Genomic DNA, 23,782 nt, shown 5'->3' on the forward strand with positions numbered 1-23,782 from the left:
GCGTGTTAGAAACAAGGCGCTGGAGTCGTAGAGAAACACAGTAATAATGAGGGCATAGAAAACATGGAGGATCTGATCACGAGAGTGAGATCCTGTCATTGGTGACGGATGGTCTGACCACGTCTATGGGCAGACTTTATTGGAAGAAACACTTCCTATTTCAGTACATTTTATAATAATACCTTTAAAGGGAGTCCAAAACAATAATAAAGTTAAACAGAATAAACAACTTTTATTACTTTAAATTATTGAATAATAATGAGATATTAAATCTGCTGCTGGAGTGAGAAGGACAATCGATAGATAATTAAAGACGTTTGCTCCAATTACAAACTGATAAAACTCGGTTCTTCAGCACAAAACACTCAGTATTTCCGGCTGGTTTCAAAGCATTCGCTGCTTTCTCTTGAAAGGGAAATCACATTATTAGATCCGAATCTATTTTCAATTCCAAGTTTGTCTAGACAGGACAAACGTAAAAATAGAAAAAAGTCTGATTCAATCTTAGAGTAAATCTCTAGTAATTTCCCTTTGAAATATCATGTCAATGGCAGGAGTCCAGACGTCCACGACGACCTCTCAGAATCAACACAACTTATTTGACAGATTTGCTTTTTCTTTGAATATTTTTGTCAGAGAAAACAAATAACGATGCTGACGACACTCTGAGAACACGTTTGAATAAACTCACCCACTGATGATGCCGTTAGGATAACCAAGGTGCTCGGCGAAAGATTCCTGCGACAGAAGACATTCACTCGTGACCAACTTGACAAAAAATAGAACCACTGCTCGTTACCAAAGTACTTCTGAAGTCAGGTTGGGAATCTGTTCTTATTATACTATCAGGATACATGGGCAACAACACTATATTTTATGATACTGTAGTAACAAGGGTATATATGTAGTATTGTCCAATACTTGACTCTGGTGTTGTGATAGTGTAGTAACAAGGGTATATATGTAGTATTGTCCAGTACTTGACTCTGGTGTTGTGATAGTGTAGTAACAAGGATATATATGTAGTATTGTCCAGTACTTGACTCTGGTGTTGTGATAGTGTAGTAACAAGTATATATGTGTAGTATTGTCCAATACTTGACTCTGATGTTGTGATAGTGTAGTAACAAGTATATATGTGTAGTATTGTTCAGTACTTGACTCTGGTGTTGTGATAGCGTAGTAACAAGTATATATGTGTAGTATTGTCCAGTACTTTACTCTGGTGTTGTGATAGTGTAGTAACAAGTATATATGTGTAGTATTGTCGGGTACTTGACTCTGGTGTTGTGATAGTGTAGTAACAAGTATATATGTGTAGTATTGTCCAATACTTGACTCTGGTGTTGTGATAGTGTAGTAACAAGTATATATGTGTAGTATTGTCCAATACTTGACTCTGGTGTTGTGATAGTGTAGTAACAAGTATATATGTGTAGTATTGTCCAATACTTGACTCTGGTGGTGTGATAGTGTAGTAACAAGGATATATATGTAGTATTGTCCAGTACTTGACTCTGGTGTTGTGATAGTGTAGTAACAAGTATATATGTGTAGTATTGTCCAGTACTTGACTCTGGTGTTGTGATAGTGTAGTAACAAGGATATATATGTAGTATTGTCCAGTACTTGACTCTAGTGTTGTGATAGTGTAGTAACAAGTATATATGTGTAGTATTGTCCAGTACTTGACTCTGGTGTTGTGATAGTGTAGTAACAAGTATATATGTGTAGTATTGTCCAGTACTTGACTCTGGTGTTGTGATAGTGTAGTAACAAGTATATATGTGTAGTATTGTCCAGTACGTGACTCTGGTGTTGTAGTATTTACAGACCACATGACTCTTGACGAAGTCGCAACTGCTTATAAACCAAAATATGTCCAAACATCAGCTTTAAAAGAGTCACTGTATCCTCTCGTCCTCAGTCATCATCAGGGTGTGCCAGGATTTTAATGTCACTTCACCAGCAAATGATGTAATGACTGCTGCCATCTAGTGGCCAGATGTTTTATTGCAAAACAAAAATGATCAAATGCTATGAATATTTAAACTCTTATGGTTTATTAAAACAAATGGTGCTATTTATTTTATTTTATTTACTCTCCCGGTAAGGGATAAAGCAGTAGAAAATGAATGAATGAAGGAAATAAAAACTACGATAGAAACAGGGAAATATGATTTTAAAGCCAAAAGAAAAAATAAACTGAATCATTAATAAGTAAAAAAAAAGGCCATTATTATAAAATGACTTGTGTTCATATTGACACAATAGATTACAGTGAAGACTAATCTTTGGGCGACAAATCTATGCAACTCTGTTTCCAGAAAATGTCAAAGGTTCAAATAGTTGGAGATTTTGACACAAACCATTGAGAAAATATCTTTCGAGAAGTCAGAGTGAAGTACAAAAGTATTTAGACCTAAATGTCGATCAAGCAGGTGTTAAATGTGGTCAAACATGTCTGACAGTATCGCTCACACTCAGTGGTTAATTAAGCACGGCTTCCATCACCGACTGAATAAATGTCTGTACCTCGATGTGCTGGAACATGTAGGGATGGTTGCAGATTTTCTTCAGCTGCATTATGGTGTTCATCAGCGTCTTCGCTCCTCCTTTGCCCTGAGGAGTTTTTTAATGGAAAAACTTTAGTAAAACTATCCAAGAAATAAGGAAAGTACAAATTTTAATTAGGTGTGAAAACAATTCTTGAATACTTGACAACACAAACAAAAGCCTCGCATAATTGTTCATTTAAAGTGTGGAATTTAGCTCATTAAAAGTAAGATTGAATGTATTTTCCTGGAACTCTATGATACAAAATACTTTTGACTTTTCTCTTGATTAATTTATAATCCTGATAAATACTTGCTTTTGTGTTTTCTTCCATTTTTGCTGAGAAACTAAAGTGTTTATCTGTAAATGGAAACCAGTTTTATAATGAGGTGATATCGTCAAGCGTCATCAAACCTGTTGAGATCATTCGTTATTTCCTGCTCAGTTTTTCCACATTTGTGTCTTTACTTTTCTACAGTGGAATATTCCCACGGCTTCTTCCGTTTGAGAGGATTCTCAATTGCCAGCGCAGTATTTAATAATACTTAATAGTTTTATATTTTCCCAAGGAGAATGTTTTGAAATATAAATATCCTTCAAACGACTTCTTGTGTCACATGCATTGTGTTTGAAACACAAATACATTTTTTGTGTGTATTTGCGATTGATTAGTAAAGTAAACCTTAAGTATTATACTTAATTACTCAAACAATTATTGAAAAAAATTATAAATGCGATTATTGTCAGAACTATTGCCATTACTTAGGTCCTCTTTTTTATGCATTTTTTTTTAAATCTAATACAATAAATGATTAACTTAACATTCAAATGTATTTCCCTTTGATTCTCAAGATAAAGCTAATAAGTCATTTTTATGATAAAATAAACCTTAAAATAAAGGTTTATTTAGTTCCTCTAACTACGCTTGTAAACAAACATAACATATTCACTGAAAATACTAAAAACAAGAGTAAAAACATGCTAAAAGTGTAAACATTTATATTAATGAGTCAATAATAAATCATTCAAACTTCAGAGTAAAGAATATATATTTCCTGTCATACACAATAATATCATTTACAAAATTTGTATTGTGTGATTGCATAACTTCGATGAGCACACACACGCACACACACACACACACACACACACACACACACACACACACACACACACACACACACACACACACACACACACACACACACACACACACACGTGTGGATTGAAATGAACGATGTCAGGATGTAAAGTTGTTGAAAACACTGTAGTTTGTTTCTTCTGCTGCTCTTTAGCTTCTCTAGACGTCACTGATCAACGGGTTCAAGCGTCTCTCCGCTCGCATCTCATTTTGACGGCTTTAAATAAAATCATTAAATAAAATCGCAACCTCCGCGATTTAATAATTACATTTTTAAATGAAACGCGATTAATCGTCCAGCTCTATCAAATATTTCATGTCTGCCGCCGCATATTTAACGCTACTTATCGTAGCAAATCACTGTGAGGTTCTCAAGATGAATATTGAAGACCTGCAGTAATAAGATGAAAACTCCATTAAAGCTAGACTTCAGAAGAGACGAGTACGATATCAAAGCGTCTCCCACTTAATCTCTAAGGTCAAGGAAACATGACTAAGAGCAGAGAGTTGGTGCAGCTTCTGCTGCAGTCGCTGTTAAACCTCCTCAGACAAAAGCATCCAGACTTCACGCCAGTCGTCACATTAACCTTTGGATTCTCCTCTCGTCACATATTTGCTGTTTCTAGCATTCGTTTATTTCCACCTGCAGAGACGCTGAAGGTCTTTTTAGGTTCACTGTGAGACGATTGTGTTTCGACAGCCGTCGGATCGGAGACGACACATGAAAGAGTTTGACGTGTTTACCTTCTTGTCTTTCTCCGAGCCGTCAGTGAGGAGGATGCCTTTCTGCATGTGGCGGTACAAGACCTTCTGGATGGCAGACATGTCACATTTGATGACATACTCCACCTGCGGGACATGACACCACGTCAAATACATGAGAAACGAGTGTCTGACGGCTGTCGAGGGAAAAGGATAAATGGGGATGTGAAGTAACAACAGGGGATGAACTGGAGAGGAAGATAAGATATGGTTCTTATTTGTTATTAAGATGTGCAGAGATTTTTCCATCTCAAATATATTAATATTAATCGCACTTCATAACTATTCATTCCAGTGTCTAATTAAGTCGCTCCCCAAAGACATGAATAATGAAGTGTTGATTCTAATCGCTCTTTTGTGATGTTTAATTCCTGGAATGTTTCCCTTCAAACAACAACCTGTCAATAGTTTACTGCAGCAAGAATCATTAAAGTTTTGTATTAAAGTTAAAAGTCATTTTAAAGATATAACAAACGATTCATTTGTACGAGACGAAGAAAATGTAAACATCCTCTCATGAAAACAAAAACTAAATGTAGATTAAAAAAAACGGCGGTACCTTCTCCGGCAGCTGAGACTCCACCTCTTTCTTCAGTCGGCGAAGCAAGAAGGGGCGGAGCACTTTGTGCAGACGCCGGATGATCAGGATGGTTTCCTCTTCGTTCAGATCCACCTACAAATCAACGGCGTTATAAAGTCTGAGCCCAGACGCACGAAAACACGACCGCTCGCTCTCGGCCGCTCCAACATTGAAAAACACTTTTTAACGGCATGAAACCAGATTGTTACAGAAATTGGATAAAACCCAGACAGGTGCGAACTGATCGACCGAAGCAGACTTTCATTTGTATTTCACACACTTTCATTTTTCATTTAGAGAAAAGGCACACTTGTTGGCTTTCAGAAAATCATCCCGAGCCAGACTGAGTGCCGGACGTTGATGTTATTTTTGTGGAAAAAAGGATTGAATACAAATGATTCTGAGGCTTCATTCGGGTTTTAGTCGACATTGTGAGGATTTAACATTTCAACTGAACTCTTTGGGTTGCTTTAGTTACTGGTGAGTCACAGACAATCATTCATGGATTTGTGTCCAGTAAATGCAGGGTTTAGATTAAGTTAAATTCAATACTTTTAAGGCTTTGACTATTTATTTTGAGACCAATTCATAAAAATTAAAAACAAAAAACACATTCATTATTGTTGCAAGTATTATTTTAACACATTTCCTGCACAAATCCCTGGGCCTCGTACTAGAACCTGGTACCGCTTTAGGCAGAGATGTTGGACGGTCAGTTCTCATGGAATATACTCTTTCCAAAGTGGCTACATGCTCTGAAGCTAAACATAAATGTAGATTTAAATGTAGATGTAAATGCAGACATTTTATTGCCAATTAGGGCCTTAAATTGAGATTATTTTAATGCATTTAAAGACTTTTTAGGTGCATGGATTTATTCTTACATGTGATCTGCTACAAAAAGTTTCAAAACTACAAACATAATGCGGTCAAACTTGCAATCGATCCATTTTAAGTTGCAAACAGACAAGAAGACACACCAATATCTCTCCTCTAACTCCTCCCTCTATCCACGTCTCCTCCCCTCGCTCCACCTCCGTCCAAGCTGTTAGAAAACCGTTGCACAGACTCTGGTTCTGATCAAGGTTTCTGCCTCAGATGGCGGCGGCCACTGTTGTTCTTGATTAGCCGGGACCTGTTTTTTTCTCTAGCTCATATTAGTTTTGGTTAAAGAACTCACTAGCTTACGATTAAAACACGATAACTAAGACACGTCACCAGCACCGTGTCAAACACAAGGAGAATATAACATTCTCTCTAACCCTCCTATCAATTATTCAACTCTGACGATGAGGTCTGACTGTCAAACCTCGTTTTAAAACTCTGTCCAAGTGTCTGGTGGTTGAACTGTTAGCAGCTTCTTCCCACAGCGTCAGACAGTCGTGAGACACGAGTTGAGCCGAGGTCAGTAGAGCAGAGACTCTGCACCACATCTATCCTTCGATCCTCCAGGCTCTTCGCTGATTTACAGCCACGATTAAAGCGGAATAAAGCATCTCATTAGAGGAGCCTGTTCTCTTTCCCAGTTTGCTTAATTACTACATGAGCGTGCGGAGGAGGAAGTGCTCGCCCCTGGAAAGGCGAGGAGGAAGTGGACGTCCTGAGAACGTACCCGCTCCCCGGTCATGGCGAAGGGGGCGTTGAACCACTGCTCGAAGGTGCTGCAGCTCTTGAAGATGGTGGGCAGCAGGAAGTTGAGCAGAGCCCAGAGCTCCGGCAGCTTGTTCTGCAGCGGCGTGCCAGTCAGCAGGAGGCGCCGTGGAGCCACGTAGTGGGTGTTCAGCACCTGCGTCAGCTTGCAGTGGTGGTTCTTCATGCGGTGACCTTCGTCCACGATCATGTACTTCCAGCGGATCTGGAGAGGAAGAAAGAATTTGATCTGATCCTCGACTCTTCACTGGAGACGAAGGTTCACATTATAAAGTTCACAGCAGAAAAAGTTCACAGAAAGGTTTCATGAAAAAATGAATCATGTCGAAGCAAATTCTTCTGCCCAGAGTGGAGCTACATTCCATCCACAGCTCTTGCATTTCTCCTTCTGACATTGACTTTGGTATGTTTCAATTTAAATACCCAACCTTCAGGTGGTGAAGGTCTGGGAGGTAAAAACAACTCAAGGCCTCAAGAAAATACAGGGTTCAACTTTGTCCTCATCGAGGTGGAGATTGTTTGACGTCTGAATGACCTGCACTGGATTAAGATGTTCTCCTGGGATGACTATTGCAACTGACAACAGTCAACCTTGACTTTAGGGGACGACGTCATGAATAATGGATGAAAAACCAAGTGACCCCTTAGAGGTCAATGTGACAAATGATAACTTGAACCACATTTTCTACACAAAGATAGGAACACGTTACGACTTATATTCAAACATATACAGGGATTTGAATATTAGGATTATTTCACTTTTTTCAACTTTTATTTTCCTCACCATAACCGTGTTATGAACATCGTATTGCTACAAACACGGGATGTAACTCTAGACCTAGGAAACCTCCAGAGGATCTATAAAGTTGTATCTACCTATCTAGGTGTCAAACTGGTCCAGAAAAGGGCCGAGACGGTGCAGGTTTTTGTTCCAACCAGTAAAGCACACATGAGTTAACGAATCAGGCGTCGGCTTAAACAAGCAACACCTGCCTGTTAATCAATTGATTACTGTCTTCAGACGCCTGATTGGTTCAACTATAATGTGCTTGACTGGTCGGATCCAAAACCTGTACCGGCTCGGTTCTCTTCCGGACCAGTTTGACGCCTGTGAACAAAGAGATGCAGTGGGTGCAGGATTTTGTTCCAACCAATCAAGAGGACACCTTTTGACCAATCAGGTGTCTTGTTGAGTCTTATCAGTTGATTGTCTGGTGTTGCTTGCTTCAGCTGAAACCTCATTGGTTAAACTGTACATGCTTGATTGGTTGGAACAAAAACCTGCACCCACTGCGGCTCTTTCTGGACCAGGTTCCCTAACCCTGGTCTACACCATTTACTGAGACGTTGGAAATCAAACTAACTCGAGCCTCTGTTAAAGAAAAACAAATACTACAGAACCTTCTTTATAAATGAGTTAGTTGCATCATTATTGTGAAGTATGAGACTAATAAATAATCCATACAGATAAACAACTTCTCGTCGAGCCGAGAGAGAAAAAGGTTATTTTGCTTCTTTGTAAACATTGTCTCTGTTCAGCGTCGACATATTCATTAGTGAAGTGAGATTGAGTGATAGAGCAATGCCTCTTCTTTTAAAATCTAACTTTCATTATTTAGCAAAACTTGTTTTCGAAGGAAACTATAAGATAATGTATTGTGTTTGGTTTTTATATTTTTGCTAATGTTCTCTTTTTGCATAAAAGTAAGTAAGTAAGTCATATTTATAGAGCGTTGGTCCGGAAGTTCAGGAACCATCAGTAGATTCTGATCCACAGACCTCAGAGCCCGAGCTGGGGTGTAAGTCTGGATCAGATCACTGATGGAAGGTCTGACCATGAATAGATCTGAAAGTAAGAACCAGAATTTTAAAATGATCCTGAAAGAAACTGGCAGCCAGTGAAGAGTTTGAAGGAGAAATGTGAGTTCTTCTACTAGAGCAGCCAGTGAAGAGTTTGAAGGAGAAATGTGAGTTCTTCTACTAGAGCAGCCAGTGAAGAGTTTGAAGGAGAAATGTGAGTTCTTCTACTAGAGCGGCTCAGAATTCTGGCTGCAGAGTTTAGTATGAACTGCAGGCGAGACACATCCTTCTGGTTTAGACATGAAATAAACTGTTACAATCGTGTAAACGATGGAAGGTCTGACCATGAATAGATCTGAAAGTGTGGCTTTGAACTGGAAGAAAACAGTATTCATCCCACGTCATAACACAAGCTACTGTGGGACGTTCAGCACTGTCTTGACTCAAAAGTGGTTATTTATGACGCCTCCAAGTCGTCAGAACCTCTTCTTCCACTGTAATGATCACCACCATCTTTCAACTCAAGCCGCCGCTTCGTCATTTTTACCTTAGCGAGGATTTGTTTGTCCTTTATGATGTACTCGTACGTCGTGATCAAAACGTTGAATTTGCCACTGCGCAGCTGAGGCACCAGTCCACGGCGCAGACCCGGGGTGCCCTGTTGTCGAAGGAGAAAAGAGAAAAGAAATCATTCGCGACTTGCTTCCTGGTTAAAGTCGCAGATTTTCACAAGGACTCGTCTTCACCTTGTAAGCAACCTTTACAACAGACGGGGCCCACTTGTCAAACTCGTACTGCCAGTTTGATAAAGTCCTGGAAGAAAAATAAATCTTCAGCATCAAACAGAAGAGTGAGGAGAACATTTGGACACGACTTATCCAAGCAAACATTATATCGACTTCAAGGCTGCTGGGTTTCACAGTCACTAAATTGATTGGATTTAAATTCAAAAGTTACTGAATCGATTCAAAATCTCTTGGTGACAATTAAAAACGGCTTATATTTGTTATGATTAACTTTTTTCTCCTCGCCTTAAACAACATTTGTACTTCATCTGTTCTTCTGTCGTAGTTTACCTTCCGAGGCAACCATAGCGACGGCCTGTAGAGGGCAGAGCATGCATTAAGTAGAACCTCTGTTTAGCCTATCTTGGGTGTTTTATGTGCAAAAAAAAGGGTGTTTATTTATATATATATATTTACACACATCAGTTTCAGACAGATGTTCACTTTGCACCATGACAACGTAGAGTTCCATCAGATGGTCAGTGCTTCCCGCAGGATCTTTTATTTGATAATGAACATTTTTAGGAAATCAATATGAATCGACTTCAATCAATTGTTTTGCCAGCTCTTAAAATGAGTATTTTAAAAAGATTGTGTGGATAGATTACAGTGAGTCTCTAATCTTACCTTGTAACGCACGTCACCAGGGCAGCAATTAACTCATTTAATATTTCAGCACTTTTTTTATAGCGATTGGAACATTAATAACTATTATAACTATGGCGTTATGACAACTATAAAGCTCTATTTTCCGAGCTGAGCATGCTCTGTCTGACAGGAACTAATCATGTGAATGTTCAAAGGACTTTCACAGGCCATGATGAATCTGGATCGCTCACTGCCACGGAGGGTACTTACGAAAGAGGAACGATGATGAGATAGGGACCGTTGAGCCTTTTGTATTCCATCAGGTAAGTGATGAGCGCGATGGTTTGGATGGTTTTGCCAAGACCCATCTCGTCGGCCAGGATGCCATTCAAATTATTGTTGTACAGGGACACCATCCACTCCAGGCCTTGGACCTGAACAGATATTTTCATGGATCACAAACTGCAAGTATCAAAAAAAAGTTTTTCTTCCCTTTTCTTAAAGGGCAACGAATGTGTGGATTTAAAGTCATGTGTGGAGAGAGATGAAATCTCGTTGACCATAACCACACCCACTCTGCTGTGATTGGCCAAGCATGGAGGTTTGACACTAAGCGTCATCAATCCTGGAAGTCTCCACCTGGAAAGGGACTCGTTTTATAAACAAAGCGGGCCGTGATTACAGCTGGCTGGAGGAGGAGTGAAGCCATTATTACGTCATAATGGACTCTCGTAACCTCTCTTTCGTCCAGATTTCAGAGCACTTTATAAAGCAATAAAATCAAGGTCATGATGAGGAACTTACTTTATTTTAGAGAGGAAGAATCAACATTTCAAACATGTGAGTGAGGAGAGTTGGGTTTTAAAATGAGTTGCCTTTTAAAAAGTCGAAAAAGAAAAATTAACTGCTGATGGTAAAAGAAGGACAGAATCATGTATTTTGACTTTTACTCCTAAAAGAATAAATCAAAGTAAAACAATTTAATTGCCTTCCTTTGCTTCCGGATCTATAATAACACAAACCTTCAGAAGTGACTAAAGAAGGTTATTTAACGCCTTTGAAGAACCCTTTCATCTGCACTCTGGCTATTTTTTTCCTGGTTCAACTTCCTTGGAAGATTATGAAACCCACCGGATAATTTGTCAGAGGTGAGTGATAGATGAGAAGAGGGAATATCTTTCTGAAGACTTATCATAATGGGTTATCGTGCTTTCAAATATGAGGGGGACGGGATTAAAGGTCAGAGGGCAAACGGATTAAAATACCTCGGCGTTCAGTTAATGGATGGATTTTCTTCGCCGTCATACATATTCAGAAACATGTTCAATAGTTCTACCTGGTAATGTTTGAGCAAGCCATTGATCAGCAGGGAAGATTGCTTCTCCACCCTCTCGATGACAGCGTGAGCCACACCGTAGTAGGACGCCGAGCTGGTTTGATCTGCATCCACACTGTACTCGTCGTCCACATCCTGCTTGGCCGACCTGAGAAATAACAGAGATAATGTATAGACAATATAATTCCATGTAGGGGGAAAATGCTTCTCTCATGTGGCACGCTGTCGTCTCACTATCTCTTTAGCTAATAAATGAATATGCTTTTGTGATTTGGAAACTTTTCCACTTTTAATTTCAATGGAAAGAAAGGGTAGAAATAACGTACTCGATGATGTGCTTGGTGGGGTTTACAAACACTCCTTCTCCGCTGGGATCCGCCGTCTTCTTCTCATCCGGTTCTGCCTTGGTCGCCTCCTCTTCCTCCTGAACGAGAGTGAGATGATGTACGAGTGAGCAAAAGAGTCAATGAAAAGTGTGAGAAGATAAATGAAGGCTGCGATCAGACGCCGTATCGTTCTGACGTGGAGAGCTACAGCCCCCTGGTGGCGTCTACAGATACTTCTGCATCCAAGTGTGAGATCTTCACTTGCATGGACTCAACCATTGTTCAAATCTTTCTTGAGTGAGTTCGAATAAACGAGGGAGTCACTCACCTCTTCCTCGTACTCGGAGCCGCTCTCCTCGCTGTCCGACCTCGGAGCCACTTCGTATCTAAATCAGAGCGATGGACAGAATAAAGGACAGAAAACTATTAATATGAGCTTTTTATTTGTTCAGGCTTTTCTTGACCTTCTGGAACTCCTGTTGTGTTATCAGTTTTATCTTGACCTTTAAAGTATATACTTTATTGAATATTGCTTTGATGTTTAAGCGCTTTGTGACCCTGGTCTGGAAAAGCGTTATATAAATACAAATTACTTACTTAGTTTACTGTTGATAACTGACTTTAAAGGAAAATCATTCGTTCCTTTTTTACTAAATCACAAGATTATTATGGTGGACTTTGATTTAAGATACAGTTTTAGACTTGTGACGGAGCGAACTATGATTGTCACTTCATGATAACACAACAACTTCAGATCGACACGCCAGCTTAATCACTTCCTTTGTTTACTTCATACAGAAGTATAAATGATTTATTAACCCTTTTTTTTCAACGCTCAGACACAGGTTTTAACGATGTAAATGACCAGCGTGACAAACATGTGCCTCCTTACCCAGGGTTCATCTCCAGCCAGGCGTCCAGTTGGCTGGACTTGGGAGCATCTGTTCCTTGCAGGACTTTGCCAGTTTCGGTCTGAATCACTTTGACGGGGAGCTCACTCATCTGGCTGCTCTCGTCCATCGGCTGCGGATCAAAAACACCCACAAAACTCAAAAAGAAATTCAAATTTCTTTATAGAAGTCACTCCTTTGGATTTTATTTGTCAGATCATTGAGTTCCTAAGGAAGGAATTAAAGGACTTCATAGGGAGAGTGAAAGAGGGATGAGATAGCTGTGCACACAGGAATGAAAGATGGAAGGAATCAGGAGAGTACATGTGAAATTAAAGAGATGAATAAGGAAAGAAAAAAGTGCTTGAGGCTGAGAAAAGAAAGATCTACAGAAAGAAGATCTAAATGAGAGAATATAAAGGAATTGAGTAAAAAAGTGAAAAATTGAAAGAATCCTTTCATTAGTGAAGTAATATAGAAATTAGGAGAGAAAGGGAGGAACAGATAAAAAACAGTAGAGTGGACGTATGGAAATGAACCATATAAAGACAGAATGAATGTGATAATTGAAGATATTGAAGACAGGAAATGAAGAGTTTTTGTTAAGGAAAACAGAAATGAATTAAATAAAGAACAAACTAATCAATGAATATTAGAGAAACTCAATAACTGTTCTAGTATCAACTCAACATCGACGATCATTTTAAAAACATTTATTTTAAGTTTCTTGTCATTGATAAATAACATCCGAGTTACAATTTTTAAAGAACTTGTAACCGCTTATGTATGTCAAATTATCACTATGGCAACAAGTGCATCTTTTCTTTTGTGCAACAATTGATTAAAAAAAAAAACGTAAATATGAGGTGAAACAATATAAACAATTATTTTTAAACTGACCTCTCCATCTGGACCAATAGCACTGGTGCCTTCGCCGTCTCCATCCACCTTCTGGGCAGAAGTCAAAACAATCACCTTGAACGACTTTGACGCGACATTGAACATCTCAGCGTGACACGTTCATAACACGCGTCGGTTTGATGTAGCAGCTCAACGATGTTGGGTTGAGATAACAGATCATTTCTTTTTGACTGTCCAGACATCGAGCCCACAGGGAGGCAGACAGTTCCTCAAACAACCTCATGATCCCTTTGTAAAGCCTTTCTCCGACTTTTTACAATATTGAAAATCCTCCCCGTGTGCCATGTTGTCATCACACAATGTGTGGTAACACAGCTGAGGGTCAGCAAGTTCATGAAATGTGACAGTAGAAAAGTTCGCTGCTTAATTTTGAATATAGCAGTGCTTACATATGTATTAAATCAACATAATAAACCAAACTTTACAAGCTTCTCGGGCATTAGAAGAGCAAAGCGATGCTTCCTGGCGACAACACAATCTACAGAATGGCACGTTCATGTGTTCTGCTACATTAGGAAGAGCTGCCACAGACTCCATTGTGGATATAAAACCATCTGCCCTGGAATCTGGCACCAAAACACTATAAGTTTCTCCAGGTATTTTCAAGAGAGCCCACAATAGTTGCTTATCTTTATCTCTTGAAGACACAGTTATACGGTTCATTATGAAACTCATTTGAAAATAATCAACAATCATAAAGAAAACACTCAAATTTCTAATGTAATAACCATAAAGAAATGCGTTCCGCATGCTCAAACTTTAGACATTTCTACCTTCTTTTTCTTCTTCCTCCTCTTCTTCTCCTTCGCGGCTTGCGCCGCCTTGTGCTCGTAAACTAAGGAAGTGAGGTTGGCGACGTACTCGTCCGTCTGCTGCAGCAGGTACGCCAGGCGCTTGTCTTTCTTCTGGTCGATGAGCTTTCGATAGCCCTCTTCATCTTCTGCCTGGATGAAGGGATGAAACAATGTGTGTGAGAGGTCATCGAGGTCACTTCTTTTATCTTATACGACCCCTCAAAACTCACAACAATGGGCCACAAATGCAAACAAGCATTAATAACCTCTGCCGTCACTGATTCTGTCAGAAGAAATTGATGAATGAGTGACAACTTAGATTTGAAGATGGTTCTAGGATTTTATATTGTGGGAATTTATAATCTGTGGTCTCTATTTTCCTGGAGAAACAACAAAGACAATGAGATCTGAGATTGCTTTTCTTTCTTTCTTTCTTAAAAAGTTTGACGACGGATAACATGAAATAAACTAATCAAATGTTAATTGTTAAAAAATTTAAAAAAGGATGAAAAAACGTTATAACAATCAATGACTTCCCTATAGAATAGAAAAGCCAATTTGCATGTAAAACATCTTCAAGTATCTTTATATTTGCTCTATTATATATGTGCATTACAAGAAGGAAATGTGCCGAAAAGCAAACATACGTGTTACAGTATTTGTTCAAGAAAATGCAAGCTTTATGATACAAATCGATGCCTGGATGTCATTTACATACAGCAACATATCGCCTGTTCCAAAATCTTATTTGACAGTCGCTGTGCAGCTCCACGGCCAACATGCAGAGCTTTGACAAAACACACAGTGAATTTCTATTTCCATTCTGATGGATTTTCACGGTGCAGCTGCTGCACTGATAATGAAATATCAGAACAGTGGACGAGACAGAACATTGAGGTCCTTTTTTCAGCAATCTGCGTCAGAATTGATAATCGCTGCAAATTCAACACGTTGGCCGTGAGAGAAAAAAACCCTCAAACAAAGATAAATGGTTCCAGTTAAATCTATAAATAATAGTCAACATTAAAAGACCTTTCTCTTTTTTCAGAGCTCGACATGTTTTCATAATGTCATTCAAAAAGCAACTCAATTTCTGTGGCAGTGTAGAAACTAGTCGTTCATCTGCGAGGGAATAAAAAAAGCACTTCAGGCTTCATCGCACTTTTCTTCATCCACTTACACGTACTTTACATTTTCATTACATTATGCATCATCTAACAAGAGAGCTCAGAGAAAGAAGTCTATTATATTTATCACTTTACTTCTTTATTCCTTTGAAAATGATAGCAATTTTTTTCCGTTTTGCAAAGACACTTTTTTTAAACTGTAGCTTCCTAAGGTGTGTGTTCTTTGAATGAAATGTTAATTTGTCTTGTTTATTTGTAGTATTGTTGTAGCACAGATGAAAGAAAATGAGCTTTAAATGATGCAGTTTCAGATGTAAAATATTCCAAGGTATATATGTATTTCATTGATGGATGCACCAGATTGTCACACTATCTTACCATCAGTCTTCTCATCCTTTCCTTCTCGATTCTCTCCGTCTCCTTCTTCTGCTCGCGCTCGGTGTTGGTGTGCCAGTTGGCGATGGCTCTGGTGAGCTTCTGGATCTTCCCCGACACTGACCGGTGGTACTCCTTGAAGTCTTTAGCATGCTGGAGGATGCTGTTAAGATACTCCTAAAAACAAACCAACAAATAAAAAAAGTATTGACGAAACTCCCTTCAGCAGAAATCTAGCGAGGATCCCGCTGCTTCCCCTAAATCTGTTTGTCACGTCTAACATTTCCCTGCAATGCAACCTATTTAACATGCAGCCAATGAAACATCCATTTCCGTGGGATATTGATTTTCTTAACTTCTATAAAACTTCAAATGCCAACTCGGAGAAGCAATTTAAAGTGTTAATAACATGGCCGGGGATGTGTCGGGCGTATCTTTCTAAACTTGAGTTGCTCTTATTAACTTTACCTGATGCTTCTGTCGGCGCTTCTTCTCCTGCTCCAGCTTCTGCTGCTTCTCCAGCTTCTCCGTCATCCGAGCCTCTCTCAGAGTTTGTCTTTTGCTGCGTCTGTAGGCCTTGGAGTTGAGGGCCGTCTCCAGAGTTGTGTCTCTCCTCATGCAGGCCACCACATCCTGCCTCAGCTGAAAGCAGACATAAGGCAATATTAAGACCATTCACAGTGGGCTTAAAAAAACTTTTGGACTCTATTGGAATCCTACATCACATTAGGTTAATATAGTTTCTGTACACCCGTTATGTGTTGAAGTTTTCATCCCTGCCCCAAATAAACCAAAACATAACATTTCTCAAGGAACCTATCACGTCCTCCGTGGAGGTCATGTGATCATCTATAAAGCTGTCGGGATGCAGAACTCACTCCCGTCTCACCCTCAGCTCCTGTAACTGACTCTGCATTGTTACTTACAGTTACTAAATGTCTTGAAAACTTACACCATATTATAGTTTTTATTGTTACTTTCTTCTGTATTGTGTTATTGTATCAAATGTAATTACACTGGGAACTGATTTATCTGTATGTCCTGCACATGCGAAAGAAATCGACATATAAAAGTGAAATGATAGTTTATCTGTCTGTTGAGGAGGGAACAAACGATTAAGCGTAGGATTATCTTCAGGATCCAAGGACATTTAGAAGCATTAGAGACAGCAGCACTCGTCGTTTGTAATGTGTGTGTTGTGCGAGCGAGGTGCAAAACAGTACCTGCTCTGCCATGGAGTTCTATGATCAATAATATTTTGAAGGTTTGAAATGTTTCCAAATATACAGATTAAACTCAAGGATGTGATCAGTAAGACTATTTTCGGTGAAGTTGTCATTTGGTCAAGTGTGTTTCTGCGACATCAAAAAAAGCTAAATCCGTATTTCTGTAAAAATAAACATGAGCTGGTAGCAGCTGATATATTTTATTCATTTTCCCGAGTCAAGAGAAGCACTGGAACAGAAATCAACACGGTTTTGATCAACATGCCACTCGGCGGCTGTTGTTTACCTGCCGTTGGAAGTTGAGCAGACGCAGAGCTTTGAGCTCGACGGTGGCTTTGGTCCTCAGATCTGGAGGCAGCGAGCCTGGCAGACTCTCCAGCTCCTGGATTCGATGTGCAATTCGAGCTTGTAATCTGAAGGACATAATGAGGGCAACTGCTCAAACGGTGCCGAAAGGAGCTGTTTTCGCAAATTAAAAGTGTACTGGACGGAGTGATAAACACCGCGAAGAGAAACTGGTATCGTCTTTGAGGTCTTGCCTCATCCTTCAAAAACACAGCAAGTATTTTAACTTATTCAGGCAAGCTGAGGATACAAAGTACCTGTCGTGACTGTTTCACTGTCTTTGGGGCTTAGATGTTCTATTTTAAAGCAGGAAAGTAGCAACAAAACAAACAACACATTTATCTTATTATATTCCTGCTGTCATATTATGTGGCCTGCTGGATGCTTTAAATTTAAGAAGAACAATGTTGATATAGTAGTAGTCGTGTAGTAGTATTACTAGTAGTTGTAGTATATACAGTAAAATATGCCAGAGATTAAGTTATACAAAGATACAAAGAGACTTTCAATTGGAGTAAAACTAACGTCCAACTAAAGTATTTTTTATTAAAGAAAGAAAAAACACAAGAGCAGTATAGAAGAAAATAGTTATTAGAGTATTACAGTCTAATTTGTACTTCCTGTCAAAGACAGTTTAGTACATTTTTATCTACCGGTAGGTTCAGCTGTCGGGATGATTAGTTATGTTATGTTGGACTCTATAGTACTCGTCAGTACTTGTCTGTTTGTAAAAAACTCTCTTTTCATCGAAATATTGATGTTAGAAAATGATCTTAAGCCCCGCCCACTGAAAACACTTTACAAGTTTTGTCTCTGCATGTCATAAAGCCCGGAAGTCTCGTTGTATAAACAAAGCGTGGTGTGATTAAAGCTGACTAGAGGAGGAGTGAAGCCATTATTACATCATAATGGACTCTCGTAACCTCTCGTTCGCCCAGATTTCAGAGCAAAAGTAATCAGTAAAGTAATCAGTTCAAAAAATGGTCATGTTTGGAACTCACAGCTTCTTGGAGATGAAGAGAGTCAGACAGGAAGTGTGCTTGCCTTTCAAAATATACTTCAATACAAAGGAGAATTGATTGATTTTCATTTAACTGTCAAAAAACGCTTTAAAATGTATGTAAAATTATTATTTTAATATAGTTACTTAAGACTAAGCCATGACATATAAAAATAAATCTTACTGAACACAGTTTGTTTGACCTGTTGCAGTCACTTTTGAAAATATTCTTGCTATTTCGATTAACTGCTCAACACTTTCAGCTCCATCATCATATGAATATGAACTTTTTTTTACATATTTTCTTTTGAATCCTCTAAACATGGATGAACAAGAACATGAATTAATTTCAGCAGGTCACATGGGTTCGATATTGTGGTGTTTAAATCAAAAGGAGGAGTTTCACGTACATCTTGGGCAACGATGACTCGACAAACTAGATCCAAAATCATGTTGTCTTTCAATTTTCCGGCTCAGAAAAAAACTCAGTGATTTATTTCAATGAGTCTATTTTGCCGCTGAGACCTTAATTTGTGGAAATTGCAAGTGGTGAGGCGGATGATTGCGTTTTCTCCTTTCCAAAAAGAACCAAACAGTCCCAGATCATCGGTGCTCGAGGGGGACAACAGTCCTGGATCCAAACACTGAACTAAATGGTTTATATCGCTATATATTGACAGAACACACCACATACCTCACCTGGTCTACAGGAAGTGTTGGTGGCTGGATTAAATAAGTGAATTAGTATTTCTAGGCAGCAACTTCAACCCCAGGATAAAGCAAACTACCTATTATCAGGCTGTGCCACTGATCGCTGCCTCTGGCTCGAGAAACACTGAGAGAGTAAAAAGGAATTCTAAAGCTGTCAAGAAACTTTAATGTTTAATGGTGTGCTCGGAGTTAAATATCCTTGGCGGCGCGACAGGAACACTCTTAACCTGACAACATGGAGGCTCCGACCATGATTGAGAGGGCGAGCAAAAGTCACTGTGAGAGGAAGCGAGAGGAAGCTTGTTGATTATCCAGACTTTCCTCAAGATTATATTTTAACCACATGAGCTCGACATTTATCATCTTGTGGAATATTGAGTTGTTGACTTGAACTTTTCAAGTCTTTAAACTTTAATGGAAGCATTGTTATTTATACTTTTAATTATTTCTTCATTGAATGGTTGAATTTGTTTTCCTTTTTAAACAAACTGAATCCATATTTCTTTTTCAAACACAGAATTTGATATTTCTATTAATTGAGAAATACATGTTATTCATTCAATATTTTAATTGGTAGCTTATTTAAATCAATATAATAATGTTGGTATAATGACAAAAACGTTTTTTTTATCATTTAACAAAGAATTATTTCAATAAAAAAAAGTTTCAACAATTGACATACTTCCATTTGAGATTGAAGTTAAATCTAAAAAGAGCAGAGAAGGTGTGAAATGAAGTGATAAAATAAAAATATATATATATATACCTGTATTCTCGTTCTTGTAGGATCCCCACGGGGTCCAGGCCCTGAGGTTTCTGGATCGGTGTGATGCGGTTCTGCTTCTGCTGCATCTGGAGCATGGGTGACACCTGCTGGCCAGGTACCTGAGGGGCAAGAGGACCACCGGTCAGGGGGGCGGAGGGCACGCCCAGGGCTTGTGGTGGAGCAGGTGACGGGCGTCCACTGGTGGAGGGGGCGAGGTGCTTCTGAGGATTGGCCTGGTTTTCACTCCCTGAGGCAAAAAAAGGAAAATAAGACACATTCAATGGCTCGGTTCGGAACCAGAGGATTCTAATAACTGGGATATTTTGACGGGTTACGAACTAGTGAATACTAGAGAAAACTAGAGAATAATAATGTGTTGAATCTGTTGCAACAATGGTGGCCACAGCATCAGGTTAGGTTAGGTTCGGTAGAACTTTATTGAAGATTATAGAAATTGCTTTTTTTCCAATTAGCCACAGTAATACAGCAATTATTCATTAAAAAAAATTGATATAAAATAAGAACAAGAACAAAGAGAAATAAAGAGAAACAAAAAGATGATACAATTATTCTTTATTATTATAATAATTGTTTTATTAATTAACATTATGGAAGGTCATCATCTTAAAGTGTAGATTGAAAGTCGCTAAAGTTGTTCAACTTTCTTTCAAAGAACTGAATCTTCCAGAAGATCAACAACAACACGTGACTGACGACTGCATACATTGTATTGAATGAAGTTTTTTTCTAATTGAGACTCTGACACTGATCAGCCATAACATTATGACGACTTAACTGCCGTATTTCTCCTACTATAAGGAGCACCGTATTACGAAGTGCTTGCACACTAACCATTGAATATGAGACGCCATCACCTCTCAACAACCCACACAGAAACGGTAACTTTGGGGGATCATTGTTTTGTTGGCACCATAAGTCAGGTGGGCGCATTAGTGCTGTTGCTCAAATATAAAACCATTGTGAACAAAAACAAGGAGTTTTGCTGTTCCTGACTGCAGTTTGTTACAAATGTTAAAACACAGTACAATGTGCCAAAAAGAAAACGTGCAAGACAGCAGAAGTCCAACATCAGTATGACTATAGACCACAGTTGTCTAGATTGAGGACTACTCACCATCGGACCAAGGCTTCGGTCCTGTGCTCTGACCGTGACCTTGCATGACTGGAGTCGGGCAAGGACTTGATTGGCTGCCACCCATCTGTGCCATTGGCATCCCTGTGAACCACAATAGACTTTCAAAAATAAGATTCTTAGCTTTGAACTTGACTCTGGTTCACCTGGAGGTCTGCTGTAGGGACTCGAACCCGCGCTCTGCGGCGGCTGCTGCTGCTGCGGCGGCAGTGTTGGCAGACTTCTCTTCCCCTGGACGGCCAGCTGCAGGTTCTCGGGCAGAGGCTGTCCACGTCCCAGGATCTTATAGGCCAGGATCTGAGCTCGGAGCTGCTGGAGCTGGACAGGGCTGAAGGCGGAAGGTCCACGACCCTGCTGAGCCATGCTGGGTCCCGGTCCCTGACCGTCCATCGGCATCATGGGACCCGACTGGGACGGAGGCATGTGAGGGGGCGTGGGTCCCCCGCCTCCTCCGCCCGACGACATGGGGCTGGACGCGTGCTCGTGGACCCCCATGGGGGACGGATGAGGGGACATGTATCCTGGAAAAAAAGAATCAAAATAATATATTTTAAGTCAAAAGATTTCAACAAATGATCATTTGTTTCCAGGCCATCTTGATCCTGAGATAACACGAGGGTGAATTGATCGTAATTCATAAAGAAAGGACGACAAAGAACGACCACAGATTCTGATGAAGATCGTTTTCACTTTCATTTCCCCTCAAAGACAGCAGGTGCTTCTGGAGTGGTTTTGATATTGTCATTTAAAAACATAAATAAAAATGCTTAAAACAAGACAGCGTTGACGAACTAAAAACAGTTACTCAAAAGTTGTATCACATGGTGGCAGTTTTACTATTAAGTTTGGATTAAATACAAGATATCGTTTTAATAAAAATGAAAAGTAAGTCGCCCGCAGACAAAAGAATGGATGGAAATAATGAACAGCATATTTTAAATGGAATAAATAACACTCACATTTTGCAGTTAGATTTGATAATGTATGGAGGAAATGAATGAATTAAATACATAAAAAGGGCATAATTAGAGATCCTTGATCTATTATAACATATTATCTCTTACGCTGTCATGGCCCTGTGGCTTAGAATGTATTATGGGTTTAAGTTTATTATGGTAATAACCTTTTCTCTTTTTAATTACATACGTATTTCCCTTTTATTTTCATTCACTACTAAAAATGTGTTTATGTGATAGTTTCATTTTCTAGGGGAAAAAAAGCAAATCAAATATATATATATATATATCAGGGCTAAACAATTATTGAAAAAAATATAATTGCGATTATTTTCCTAAATATTGCGATAAAACATGCGATTATTTTTCTATGTCCTCTTTTTTATTCATTTTTTTCTCTCTGATACAATAAATAATTCACTGCACAGTAAAATGTATTTCTTTGTGATTGTAATATAAGTTTATTGAGGCATTTTTAAGATTAAAGCAAATTAAGCATACTTTGAAAAAAAGGGAGAAGGTTTGTTTAGTTACTTTAATTACATAATATATTCCCTGCAAATACTTTAAAAACTCTATGCAAAAACGTGCTTAAAGTGTGACGTAAACATTTATATTTATAAGTTACAATAATAAATCACAGAAACTTCAGCGCAGAGTAAAGAAAAGTGAAAACACTGATCACTTGTTCTGACTCTTCTTACTGCACATCTAGTGTTACACATTCATAAATTATAATTTACACGGTTTGAACTGTGTGATTGTACAAGATAACAATTAAATTAGCAAACACACAAACACGCCAGTGGCGCACACACACACGCTGGGGACACGCAGACGACAGATCGTCTAAATTCAAATTTACGAACCGTTTTCAGAATGTTTATGTGTTGAAAACACTTTATTGTGTTTGTTTCATTCAGATTGTTTACGCTCTCACTTGTTCTGCTCTCGGCGCCGCTCGTGAGTAAAGTGACTCCAAAAAATGAAATAAACATAAAATTAAATAAAATGCAGTCTTTGCGATACAAAAATTGCTTTTTTTTAATATTGTGATTATATCGCAAATGCGATTAATCGTTCATCCTTGATATATATATACCGTATTTTCTGGACTATAAGTCACAGTTTCTTTCATAGTTTGTCCGGCGGTGCGACTTATACTCTGGAGCGACTTATGTGTGAAATTATTACCACATTATTAGCGGTATATCATTTCACATGTTATTTTCACACTAAACCACCAGAGGGCGCTCTAGGCCTGTGTTGATCATTTCCACGTAGAAGAGGAAGCATCTTCTACCTCCGGAGTTAGTTAGTTATTTAAAAGTGACACGAGGATGAAGAGTTATTTGGAGTTACACGGATGGTTTGGTAAACTAGTTAGTTATTTATGCTATAGTTCTCTGAATAACTCTTCATATGTTATGTTAACATACCAGGTTCTCACTTCATGTAACGTAACATTATTCTGTTGTTGCCTCTAGTTTTATTTTAACTTGTCTTTCAAGATCACATGTCTGTTCTTGGATTTTATCAAATAAATTTCCCCCAAAAATGCGACTTATACTCCAGTGCGACTTATATATGTTTTTACTTCTTTATTATGCATTTTATGTCTGGAGCGACTTGTGCTCCGGAGCCACTTATAATCCGGAGAATACGGTATATACTGTATATATATTTTAATCGTGAAAATTTTACTGATTTCTTCAATTGAATTGAACAGTTTAAAAAGATGCAAACAAAAGACCATACCTTGGCTATGCTGGTCCATGGGACTCTGTGGGTGACCCATGCCACTGTGGAGCGACCTCATCCTCACGTCTTTCATGTGTCCGTAGTGCATCGGATCAGCCATGGATTTATCGTTCATAGCATCCATCGGCTGGAAGCATAAAAACATGTGAAAGTTGTCATAAAACATAGGTGGATTCTTCTTATCCTCACGGTTGGAATCATCACAACAATATACATCATATTGTTTATATTCT

The 23,782-nt window shown here is 38.8% G+C and overlaps 1 protein-coding gene across 4 annotated transcripts in view; it reads right to left on the minus strand.

Moving 5' to 3' along the window:
• Positions 1-23,782, minus strand: part of smarca2 (SWI/SNF related BAF chromatin remodeling complex subunit ATPase 2) — a 55,377-nt gene that overhangs the window by 26,453 nt on the left and 5,142 nt on the right. For all 4 annotated transcript variants that reach the window (XM_087812930.1, XM_087812920.1, XM_087812912.1 and 1 more), the window contains exons 3-23: positions 23,547-23,676; positions 20,979-21,353; positions 20,815-20,916; positions 19,680-19,926; positions 17,144-17,270; positions 16,100-16,273; positions 15,635-15,808; positions 14,109-14,279; positions 13,315-13,365; positions 12,417-12,547; positions 11,853-11,910; positions 11,525-11,622; positions 11,199-11,346; positions 10,133-10,296; positions 9,236-9,302; positions 9,037-9,147; positions 6,652-6,894; positions 5,019-5,132; positions 4,442-4,546; positions 2,536-2,622; positions 692-738 (exon numbers count right to left, since the gene is read on the minus strand). In XM_087812930.1, coding sequence (XP_087669056.1) covers positions 692-738; positions 2,536-2,622; positions 4,442-4,546; positions 5,019-5,132; positions 6,652-6,894; positions 9,037-9,147; positions 9,236-9,302; positions 10,133-10,296; positions 11,199-11,346; positions 11,525-11,622; positions 11,853-11,910; positions 12,417-12,547; positions 13,315-13,365; positions 14,109-14,279; positions 15,635-15,808; positions 16,100-16,273; positions 17,144-17,270; positions 19,680-19,926; positions 20,815-20,916; positions 20,979-21,353; positions 23,547-23,676 — 2,924 coding nt within the window. The remainder of the gene's footprint in view (positions 1-691; positions 739-2,535; positions 2,623-4,441; positions 4,547-5,018; positions 5,133-6,651; positions 6,895-9,036; positions 9,148-9,235; positions 9,303-10,132; positions 10,297-11,198; positions 11,347-11,524; positions 11,623-11,852; positions 11,911-12,416; positions 12,548-13,314; positions 13,366-14,108; positions 14,280-15,634; positions 15,809-16,099; positions 16,274-17,143; positions 17,271-19,679; positions 19,927-20,814; positions 20,917-20,978; positions 21,354-23,546; positions 23,677-23,782) is intronic.

Source organism: Callionymus lyra, chromosome 1 (genome assembly GCF_982586985.1).
Source record: "Callionymus lyra chromosome 1, fCalLyr1.hap1.1, whole genome shotgun sequence".
Classification (NCBI taxonomy): Eukaryota; Metazoa; Chordata; class Actinopteri; order Syngnathiformes; family Callionymidae; genus Callionymus; species Callionymus lyra.